This window comes from Coregonus clupeaformis, chromosome 9 (genome assembly GCF_020615455.1).
Source record: "Coregonus clupeaformis isolate EN_2021a chromosome 9, ASM2061545v1, whole genome shotgun sequence".
NCBI lineage: Eukaryota > Metazoa > Chordata > Actinopteri > Salmoniformes > Salmonidae > Coregonus > Coregonus clupeaformis.
This window is the reverse complement of record NC_059200.1, coordinates 48,837,211-48,849,332: the sequence shown is the minus strand read 5'-3', so window position 1 is coordinate 48,849,332 and position 12,122 is coordinate 48,837,211. Positions and strand designations below refer to the sequence as shown.

The window sequence follows — 12,122 nt, the reverse complement described above, 5'->3', positions numbered from 1 at the left end:
CAGTTTTGAAAATGTATATATATATTATTTATTCTATTATAAATTATTATATTTATATTATAAGTTTATATTATACATGATTATAGCCTATTATATTGACAGTAAGCTACTGTCTTGTTAGTAGCCTCATTATAATGTGGGTGTTGTTGTTGCAAAAAGTACAACAGATATGCCAATATAGAGAGTCTGTCCTGCGTCATGTAGCAAAATTGTAGCAAGTTTGTTTGGGGTTTCTTGACAGAGCAGAATTATGCGGTAGCGGTCGCATTTCACAATGAAAGTATGGCAGCACGCTACGCTTCATTCATTCAACACTAGGCTACTTTCCCATGCGAGAGGATCTCACCACTTCAAATTGTATAATACATGGAAAGTGAACACAACACCTAATAGATACAGACTTTGTGGGTGTTTGGGCAAAGAAACAGCAGCCCTAACGGCACAAAGTGGTGAGTCACACTTCAATAAGCTTTGAAGCATGAGCTGGTGGATAGTTGCAACACAATCTCACATTCGTCCAAATATTGTGCAAATATGTACAAAAAGTATTTCGGCAGATTTAGTGTATTTTTGTGTGGCTTAATTCATGTGAAATTACACACATTTTTGTGAGACTTAACTTGTAGGACAATACACACATTTTTGTGCGACTTCAGTCACAGGAAAAAAAATGTGGGGGGGCAAACTTCTGAACAATCTTTCGAAAGCATGATGTGGAATGGTGTTCTACACTGCCTTTTTTTTGTCTCCCACATTTATTTATATATTAAAAGAAACTTGTTAACAACCCAATATTGTTAATCAACCAGGTTGTCACCTAAATAATTATAGTATAATAGTAGCCTAATGTTTTTTTTCTATGAATGCCAATACTGTTTTCTATGCTTGTTTTCACTTAATACTTTGGGATACTGGTGCACTTGTAGTCAGAAAGGCCCTTATTTTGTGTAGGCAACAGTAGGCCTACACAATTTTCTTCATAACGCATTTCATTTTTCATGGAGCCTACATTACAACATTTTCTTCATAATGCATTTAATACAAGGCTCCACTTTTTTTGTGTACATTACACCATTTCTTTCATAATGCATTTTATACAAGGCTATGTCAAATTTTATGAGGGTTGCCAGATTGGAGAAAAAAATACAGATATACAGTACCGTTCAAAAGTTTGGGGTCACTTAGAAAAGTCATTGTTTTCTAAAGAAAAGCAATTTTTTGTCCATTAAAATAACATCAAATTGATCAGAAAAACAGTGTAGACATTGTTAATGTTGTAAATGGCTATTGTAGTTGGAAATGGCTGATTTTTTATGGAATATCTACATAAGCGTACAGAGGCCCATTATCAGCAACCATCAGTCCCGTGTTCCAATGGCACGTTGTGTTTGCTAATCCAAGTTTATCATTTTAAAAGGCTAATTGATCATTAGAAAAGCATTTTGCAATTATGTTAGCACAGCTGAAAACTGTAGTGCTGATTAAAGGAGCAATAAAACTGGCCTTCTTGAGACGAGTTGAGTATCTGGAGCATCAGCAATTCTGGGTTCGATTACAGGCTCAAAATGGCCAGAAACAAAGAACTTTCTTCTGAAACTCGTCAGTCATGTTCTGAGAAATGAAGGCTATTCCATGCGAGAAATTGCCAAGAAACTGAAGATCTCGTACAATGCTGTGTACTACCCTTCACAGAACAGCGCAAACTGGCTCTAACCAGAATAGAAAGAGGAGTGGGAGGCCCCGGTGCACAACTGAGCAAGAGGACAAATACATTAGAGTGTCTAGTTTGAGAAACAGACACCTCACAAGTCCTCAACTGGCAGCTTCATGAAATAGTACCCGCAAAACACCAGTCTCAACGTCAACAGTGAAGAGGCGACTCCGGGATGCTGACCTTCTAGGCAGAGTTGCGAAGAAAAAGCCATATCTCAGACTGGCCAATAAAAATAAAAGATTAAGATGGGCAAAAGAACACAGACACTGGACAGAGGAAGATTGGAAAAAAGTGTTATGGACAGACGAATCAAAGTTTGAGGTGTTCGGATTACAAAGCAGAACATTTGTGAGACGCAGACCAAATGCTGGAGGCCTTTTGATGGTCTGGTGGTGCTTTGGTGGTGGTAAAGTGGGAGATTTGTACAAGGTAAAAGGGATCTTGAAGAAGGAAGGATATCACTCTATTTTTCACCCCCATGCCTTACCCTGTGGATGGTGCTTGATTGGAGCCAATTTCCTCCTACAACAGGACAAAGCACAGATCCAAACTATGCAATAACTATTTAGAGAAGAAGCAGTCAGCTGGTATTCTGTCTATAATGGAGTGGCCAGCACAGTCACCAGATCTCAACCCTATTGAGCTGTTGTGGGAGCAGCATGACCGTATGGTACGTAAGAAGTGCCCATCGAGCCAATCCAACTTGTGGGAGGTGCTTCAGGAAGCAAGGGGTGAAATCTCATCAGATTACCTCAACAAATTGACAACTAGAATGCCTAAAGTCTACAAGGCTGTAATTGCTGCAAATGGAGGATTCTTTGACGAAAGCAAAGTTTGAAGAACACTATTATTTATTTTAAACATCATTATTTCTAACCTTGTCAATGACTACATTTCCTATTCATTTTGCTATATTTCCTATTCAAACTCATTTCATGAATGTTTTCAAGGAAAATAAAGACATTTCTAAGTGACCCCAAACTTTTGAACGGTAGTGTATACACACACACACACACATATATATATATACACACATACATATACAATATATATATATATATATATATATATATATATATATATATACACAGTACCAGTCAAAAGTTTGGACACACCTACTCATTCAAGGCTTTGTCTTTATTTGTACTATTTTTTTACATTGTCGAATAATAGTGAAGACATAAAAACTATGAAATAACACATATGGAATCATGTAATAACCAAAAAAGTGTGGTAGTGTATACGGTATGGCAACTGCTCGGCCTCCGACCGCAAGGCACTACAGAGGGTAGTGCGTACGGCCCAGTACATCACTGGGGCCAAGCTTCCTGCCATCCAGGACCTCTATACCAGGCGGTGTCAGAGGAAGGCCCTAAAAATTGCCAAAGACTCCAGCCACCCTAGTCATAGACTGTTCTCTCTGCTACCGCACGGCAAGCAGTACCGGAGGGCCATGTCTAGGTCCAAAAGGCTTAAGGCTTGTAAGTAAGCATTTCACTGTAAGGTGTAGACCTGTTGTATTCGGCGCATGTGACAAATAACATTTGATTTGAAATGGCTTAATTGATCATAGTCCAGACTCGTTATAGTTGCAAATACCATGCAGTTACACCAGGGGAATTGAAACCATACAGATTTGTTTTGCAGGTCTTCTGTTTCCCCACATTTATTAATGAATTAATTTCCCATCATGAAAAGGTATCCCCATTCCCCAATGAAATACCTTCATCGATACCAAAAATTCAATTTAAAAAATAAAGCTTTTTAATCCAATCTGGCAACCCTCATAAAATCCGACATAGCACCAGTATCCCAAAGTATTAAACAAAAACAAGCATAGGAAACAGCATTGGCATTAATAATAATAAAAATTAAAAAACTGTATGGCTACTATTATATGACATGTATTTCGGTCACAACCTGGTTGATTAACAGTATTGGGTTGTTAACATATTTTTATATATATATATCAATAAATGTGGGACACAAAAAAGGCAGTGTAGAACCAGTATTCCTCCAATAACTTTCAAAAGATTGTTCCAAGGTTTGACCACCCCCCACCCCCTATTTTTTTCCCCTATGAATTAAATGTGTGTCTTTTCCTACGAATTAAGTCACACAAAAATGTGTGTATTTTCACACGAATTAAGCCACACAAAAACGCACAAAATCTGCTGAAATACTTTTTTTTTTTTTACATATTTGCAAGAATTTAGTGTGAGATTGTGTTGCAACAACAGGTGTCACTGAGGAGCCATAGTACACACACCAATATTCTGCCTGGTAACTTCAGACTAAAGGCGTACACTCTATTAAAACAGGCATGATACATTATGAGCACAACAAAATGAAGAAACTATCTTGGCACTGTCACTGACTGTAAAGAGACCTGGGACTGAGTCCCTGTCAGTCTGCCTGTCACGGTTTCGGCCGAGGCTGCTCCTCCTCCTTGCTCGGGCAGGCTTCGGCGGTCGTCGTCCCCGGAGTACTAGCTGCCACCGTTGTATGTTTTCGATGTTCGTTTGGTTTTGTCTAGTTGTTGTACACCTGTTCCCTGTTAGTGTGATTATGTACCCTTTATACGTTCCATTAGTTTGTCATGTGTTGTGTGTAATTGTTTTCACCTGTCGTTTGGTGCAGTGCTGTTTGCCAGTCGCTCATTTTGTACCGTCGCACTATTGTTTTGTGCGCAGTCAGTTTTGGAGTGTTTTACACACTGTGGCGTATTGTTCGCCTCCGGGTTGGTTAGACCCGTTTTGTTATTTTGTTTTGCAAGTAAAGTCTGGTTTGACTTAGCTCCTGTGTCCTGCATTTGATTCACACCACATCCGCATCAGAGTTCGCGACAGAATTACACACCTTAAGATGGAATCAGCAGGAGCAACAGCAGCACCTGAGTCGCTGGAGGAGCACGTCCGCGGCCAGGATGACCAGATCCGACAACTGGGGACCGCTCTGCAGGACGTCATCAACACCCTGCATCGATGGGAGTCCAGAGGGGTACCCACAACCCCACCTACCTTACCACCACCATCGGTCGGTGCGCCCGTCCCAGGCCCGGAACCCAGTGGGATTCGGCTCTCGCTCCCGAGGGCGTATGACGGCACCGCTGCCGGGTGTCAGGGGTTCCTCCTGCAGGTGGAGCTCTACCTGGCCACTGTACACCCGGTGCCCTCGGGACACGAGAGCGTTTCCGCCCTCATCTCCTGTCTCACGGGCAAGCCGTTGGAATGGGCCAACGCCGAGTGGAGGAGGATAGACGCCACCACCATCTCCTACGCGGAGTTCTCCCGTCGCTTCAAGGCCGTGTTCGACCATCCACCTGAGGGCAAAGCGGCGGGGGAGCGTCTATACTACCTCCGACAGGGGAGGAGGAGCGCACAGGCGTTCGCATTGGAGTTCCGGACTCTAGCGGCAGATGCAGGGTGGAATGAACGGGCCCTCATCAATCATTTTTGATGTAGCCTACGGGAGGATGTTCAGCGTGAGTTGGCCTGCAGGGACACCAATTTCACCTTCGACCAGTTGGTTGACATGTCCATCCGTCTGCACACCCTGCTGGCAACCCGTGGACGTCCCGAGTGGGGTCCGTCCATTCCATCCTCCAGCACCTCCGAGCCAAGCCCTATGGAGCTCGGGGGTGCTGGCGCTAGAGAGAGGAGGAGAAGGAGCCCGAGGGGGGCTGTCCCCTGCACCAATTGCGGCCGTGGAGGGCACACTGCGGCCAGGTGCTGGGGAGGGTCTCCAGGAGGAGGGGACAACAGCCCACGCACTGGGGAGCATTCCCAGGTGAGTAGACGCCCCACTTACCCAGAGCTCTCTGTTGTGCACTTTTGTATACCTGTTAGTTTTCCACAGGTTGCACCTCATTCCCAGCATAAGGCGCTAGTAGATTCAGGCGCAGCTGGGAATTTTGTTGATCAGAAGTTTTGTTTAGATTTAGGGATTCCCCTCCTGCCTGTTGACGATCCATTTCCCGTTCATGCTTTAGATAGCCGCCCGTTGGGGTCGGGGTTGATTAGGGAAGTCACAGCACCACTTAGGATGTGTGCGCAGGGGGGTCATGAGGAGACTATTCAGCTATATCTGATCGACTCCCCTGCGTACCCGGTGGTGCTGGGAATTCCCTGGTTAAGTACCCATAACCCTGCCATTTCGTGGCAACAGAGAGCTCTCAAGGAGTGGTCTGCTCAGTGTGAGGGGCGATGTCTGGGTGTTTCCGTGGGGGCGACCTCGGTGGAAAGTCCAAACCAAGTGCCCGCATTGCACATTCCACCTGAATATGGGGATTTGGCACTTGTGTTCAGTAAAGCTAGGGCGACGCAGCTGCCTCCTCACAGACAGGGGGATTGTGCGATAGACCTCCAGGCAGGAGCAGCGCTCCCGCGGAGCCACGTGTATCCCTTGTCTCAAGAGGAGAGAAAGGCTATGGAGACTTACATAGCCAAATCCTTGAGACAGGGATACATACGGCCCTCCACTTCCCCTGCGTCCTCGAGCTTCTTTTTTGTGAAGAAAAAAGATGGAGGGTTGCGCCCGTGCATTGATTACCGTGGTATCAATCAGATTACTGTGAAGTACAGTTATCCACTCCCTCTGATTGCGACCATGACGGAGTCATTGCACGGAGCGCGGTTTTTCACAAAACTGGATCTCAGGAGCGCGTATAACTTGGTGCACATTAGGGAGGGCGACGAGTGGAAAACAGCATTTAGTACAACTTCGGGTCATTACGAGTATCTCGTCATGCCATACGGGTTGATGAACGCTCCGTCAGTCTTCCAATCCTTCGTGGATGAGATCTTCCGGGATATGCAGGGGCAAGGGGTGGTCGTGTACATTGATGACATTCTAGTGTACTCTTCTACCCGAGCCGAGCATGTAGCCCTGGTGCGTCGTGTATTGAGGAGGCTGTTGGAGCACGACCTGTATGTCAAGGCAGAGAAATGTATGTTTTTTCAGGAGTCGGTCTCCTTTTTGGGTTATCGGTTGTCAGCGTCAGGGGTGAAGATGGAGGTGGACCGTGTGTCAGCCATACGTAATTGGAAAACCCGAACCACTGTTAAAGAGGTGCAGCAGTTCTTGGGCTTTGCGAATTACTACCGGAGGTTTATCCGGGGTTTTGGACAGGTGGCAGCTCCCATAACGTCCCTTCTGAAGGGTGGTCCGGTGCGCCTGCAGTGGTCAGCTGAGGCGGACAGGGCTTTTGGGAAACTGAAGGACCTGTTTACCTCGGCTCCGGTGCTGGCGCATCCGGATCCCGCCTTACCCTTTCAGGTTGAGGTGGACGCGTCTGAGGCCGGTATAGGGGCCGTTCTCTCTCAACGGTCCGGCACGCCACCTAAACTCCGTCCCTGTGCTTTCTACTCTAAAAAGCTCAGTCCGGCGGAGCGAAATTATGACGTAGGGGACAGGGAGCTGTTAGCTGTGGTACAGGCCCTTAAGGTGTGGAGGCATTGGCTTGAGGGGGCTCAACACCCTTTCCTCATTTTGACTGACCATCGGAACCTGGAGTACATCCGGGCAGCTAGGAGACTGAACCCTCGCCAGGCTCGGTGGAACATGTTTCTAGCCAGGTTCGTATTTAAGATCACGTACATCCCTGGGTCCCAGAACAGTAAGGCAGACGCTCTGTCCCGGCGGTATGACACAGAGGAGAGGTCCGTTGAGCCTACTCCCATACTACCGGCGTCTTGTCTAGTGGCACCGGTTGTGTGGGAGGTCGATGCTGAAATCGAGCGGGCGTTGCGTGCCGACCCTAGCCCTCCACAGTGTCCTGTGGGTCGGACGTACGTTCCGCTCGAGGTTCGGGATCGACTCATTTACTGGGCTCACACGTCACCCTCCTCTGGACATCCGGGTATTGGCCGGACAGTGCACTGTCTTAGCACTAAGTACTGGTGGCCAACGTTAGCCAGGGATGTGAGGGTTTATGTCTCCTCCTGCTCGGTGTGCGCCCAGTGTAAGGCGCCCAGACACTTGCCCAGGGGTAAGTTACAACCCCTGCCCGTTCCACAACGACCCTGGTCCCACCTCTCGGTGGATTTTGTGACAGACCTTCCCCCCCTCTCAGGGGAATACCACCATCCTGGTCGTTGTGGACCGGTTCTCTAAGGCCTGTCGTCTCCTCCCTATGTCGGGTCTTCCTACTGCCCTACAGACCGCTGAGGCACTATTTACCCACGTCTTCCGGCATTACGGGGTACCCGAGGATATAGTGTCTGATCGAGGCCCCCCAGTTCACCTCCCGAGTCTGGAGAGCGTTCATGGAGCGTTTGGGGGTCTCGGTGAGCCTTACCTCGGGGTACCACCCGGAGAGCAATGGGCAGGTAGAACGAGTGAACCAGGATGTGGGTAGGTTTCTGAGGTCGTATTGCCAGGACCGGCCGGAGGAGTGGGCTAGGTACATTCCCTGGGCAGAGATGGCCCAAAACTCTCTCCGCCACTCCTCCACCAACCTAACCCCTTTCCAATGTGTGTTAGGGTACCAGCCGGTTCTGGCACCATGGCAGCAGAGCCAGATCGAGGCCCCTGCGGTGGATGAGTGGGTGAGGAGCTCGGAGGAGACGTGGAACGCTGCACAAGTCCATCTGCAGCGGGCCATCCGTCGACACAAGGCGAGCGCCGATCTCCACCGCAGTGAGGGGCCGGTGTACGCACCTGGAGATCGAGTCTGGCTCTCGACCAGAAACCTGCCCCTCCGCCTGCCCTGCCGGAAGCTGGGTCGGCGGTTTGTGGGGCCTTTTAAAGTCCTGAAAAGATTGAACGAGGTGTGTTATAGGTTACAACTGCCTATTGAGTATAAGAATATTAACCCCTCGTTCCATGTGTCTCTTCTCAGGCCGGTGGTAGCTGGTCCACTCCAGGAAGGTGAGATAGGAGAGACTCCTCCGCCCCCACTGGACATCGAGGGAGCTCCGGCGTACACCGTTCGGTCCATCTTGGACTCGAGACGTCGGATGGGGGGTCTCCAGTATCTCGTGGAGTGGGAGGGGTAAGGCCCGGAGGAACGGTGCTGGGTGCCGCGGAGGGACATCCTAGACCCGTCTCTCCTGTCGGAGTTCCACCAGGGGCACCCCGCGCGCCCGGCTCCGCATCCTCCTGGTCGTCCCCGAGGCCGGGGTCGGCGCACGGCTGGAGCCGCGCGTCAAGGGGGGGGTACTGTCACGGTTTCGGCCGAGGCTGCTCCTCCTCCTTGCTCGGGCAGGCTTCGGCGGTTGTCGTCCCCGGAGTACTAGCTGCCACCGTTGTATGTTTTCGATGTTCGTTTGGTTTTGTCTAGTTGTTGTACACCTGTTCCCTGTTAGTGTGATTATGTACCCTTTATACGTTCCATTAGTTTGTCATGTGTTGTGTGTAATTGTTTTCACCCGTTGTTTGGTGCAGTGCTGTTTGCCAGTCGCTCATTTTGTACCGTCGCACTATTGTTTTGTGCGCAGTCGGTTTTGGAGTGTTTTACGCACTGTGGCGTATTGTTAGCCTCCGGGTTGGTTAGACCCGTTTTGTTATTTTGTTTTGCAAGTAAAGTCTGGTTTGACTTAGCTCCTGTGTCCTGCATTTGATTCACACCACATCCGCATCAGAGTTCGCGACACTGCCCTCCGAATTCGTTGCAAAGTTATGTTGCATAGCCAAGGCAAACACCTTGCATAGCCTACAGCAGCTTAGACAAGTCTAACAGCTAGGTCTATATGATGAGAGGGACGTTCAGAATAGGGGGGAACAAAACATCTGTGTGTAATGGAAACTAAGGACCTTATCCATGGTGCTTTACTAACAGTATTCCCCCACTATGGCAACTATCCTTCTAACGACTGTAGGTCAATTATCTTGTGATCCTATAGACCAGGAGCTATGAGTGTGTATATGTCCGATGTCGAGCTGCCCACATTTGCTACAACACCGCTATTGTGCAGTCCATTATAAACCAAGACTAAACCTACAGCTGTCCACTAGATTGAGTACCCATAACCTGTAGGCTAACAGTAGGTTACAGTGGGCAAGTGAAAGTAAATTAGACTATAGCATATCGGCATTATAGGCCTATAGGCCTATCCAACAGCTGCAAGAGGAGTGACGCAGGGATTTTAAGTGTCTGTGGGAGGAGAGGCAAGTCAAGGATCACTCCTACAAAGCAGCATATAGGCGCTGTTTAAATATATTCATAGTTGGATTCTCCCGTTCTTGAAATAATCATTGATCTAAATATACAGTATATATTAGATCAATGATGATCAATTATCATAGTCTATAGAAATAATCACTGATCTGACATGCCTTGGTTGGTAGCCTAGAGTAAAATCTCCTTCATCATCCTCACAAATCTATCGGGTGATGTCTTCAAGGATGGGAGGAATGAAGGATGCATAGGTTATCTCAAAACAGTGGCATAATCTCCGTTATAGGCTGGCATTTGCCTCAGCTATACCGCTAATGTAGGCTACTTGATCATCGTATAGAGGCTAGTGTCTACTCTAGACCTATAATAGGTTATCATAATGGACCGTAGAATTGCTGTCTCAGACGTGGCTTTGCAAGCTGCAAGGTGTCTTCCATCACAAGGGTCCGGGGGCAGCCCGTGAGGGTCTGGGGGCAGCCCGTGAGCCAGACAGCATCTCACAATTATTCTCGATGCAATCCGTGCATTAGGCCACATTCACAAGATAATAAACCTAGGGCTATGATGCTACTTCATTGGAAGTGTACATAAAACACCATGGCATTATTAACCTTCCGTTTCAACATAATAGGCTAGGCCTAGCTGCTAGACTCTCTATGCAAGGTGTTGGCATAGGCACAGGGGATCAAAGATAACATTGTAGCGAATTCGAAGCGCAGCCTGCAGGGACTGAAGCACGCAACTCCATGTCTTCCCAGTCAGTGACAGTAATAAGAGAGTAAACTCCATTTGGTGGCCTGACAACGCACCACGGCCGTTAGAATGGTATAGCATTGCTTTGGGGAGATCTGGTGTGTGTGTGTAACTTCTCCTCCAAGGACCACATTAATTTACCACTTTATTGTATAGTGTAGGCAAGGCTAATCTCCCCCCAAACTGAAGTGGTAGCATCCAAACGAAGCACATACTTAGAAAGCACCCCGTTTCCCCATCCACACCAATATTCAAATTTTCATTTTACAAACGAATCAAGATAAATTCGAAAATGGGAAAAACTATAACATCTCAATTTTACAGTGTAGAAAAATGAGAAATTGAATTTTTTAAAACAGTTTTCCATTATTCAATTTAAAACAAGTGGATCAGAAAATTGACAACTTGAGAAATGTAAAGTAATATTATATTATTCAATTTGAAGGAGTCTTTTAGATCATTAGACCCGTAAGCATTACACGGACCCCCATCTGTATACATGTAGGTATTATTCCATGGCGAAATAAAATAAAATATTCACAATTAAGCGGTGGATACAAATTACGCTAGATGAAAGACATTAGACAAAACGCATTATCAGGCTACAGCAATAGTATTTTGACATGAGAATAAATACATAGGAATACATTTACATACCCTCGAAATAGTTAACGGTGTACTAAAGTCCCTTCCACCGACCAGTCGAAAACCCCAAGGTGAGGGTCCATTCAATGTCACGGTGTGGGGCATAGCTGATCTAGAAAAATAATATCCGTAAGAACTGGGTGATAAACTGTGCGAAATAACTAGGTATACTGCCTAGGAGCTGCTTGGCAACACCGTCTGTCGCAAAACTTTCTTCCCAACTTGATTCAACCTTAAATAATGATGCCGCCTCTGACGTGTGATTGGATTTGCGATATGGAAGACGCTTGACTGCCCGCCTCGGACAGAGTTGACTGAATGGGAGGGACGAGAGTGCAACGAAACGCTTGCCTGACGACTCACCCTGAATTTAATTCAGCTGCTCTATCGATCGTTACAGAGAAACGTCCAGTTGGCCGGAGCGAAGTGAATGTGTGGCCAGACAAACGAAACGCGGCTCTATGGAAACAAGTCCACTCTTTATGGGTTTATGGTTACAGACAGTCTAGAAGTACCTACTGTAGTAGGTAAAGAAAATAAAAGTACAGGATTGGGATAGCTACTATAAGACATTGAACCCAGGGTCCAGTTACATTTACGTCATTTAGCAGACGCTCTTATCCAGAGCGATTTACAGTTAGTGAGTGCATACATTTTTTATTTTTTTTTCATACTGGAATCGAACCCACAACCCTGGCGTTGCAAATGCCATGCTCTACCAACTGGGCTACATCCCTGCTAGGGGTGTGTGTGTGTGTGTGTGTGTGTGTGTGTGTGTGTGTGTGTGTGTGTGTGTGTGTGTGTGTGTGTGTGTGTGTGTGTGTGTGTGTGTGTGTGTGTGTGTGTGTGTGTGTGTGTGTGTGTGTGTGTGTGTGTGTGTGTGTGTGTGTG

General features: G+C 46.9%; 1 protein-coding gene across 1 annotated transcript in view; it reads right to left on the bottom strand.

Moving 5' to 3' along the window:
* Positions 1-11,617, bottom strand: part of LOC121574014 (PDZ and LIM domain protein 4-like) — a 71,010-nt gene extending 59,393 nt beyond the window's left edge. The window contains exon 1 of the mRNA XM_041886522.2: positions 11,244-11,617. Within this exon, the coding sequence (XP_041742456.2) occupies positions 11,244-11,336 (93 nt within the window). The 5' untranslated portion in view covers positions 11,337-11,617. The remainder of the gene's footprint in view (positions 1-11,243) is intronic.
* Between the last annotated feature and the right edge of the window lie 505 nt (positions 11,618-12,122).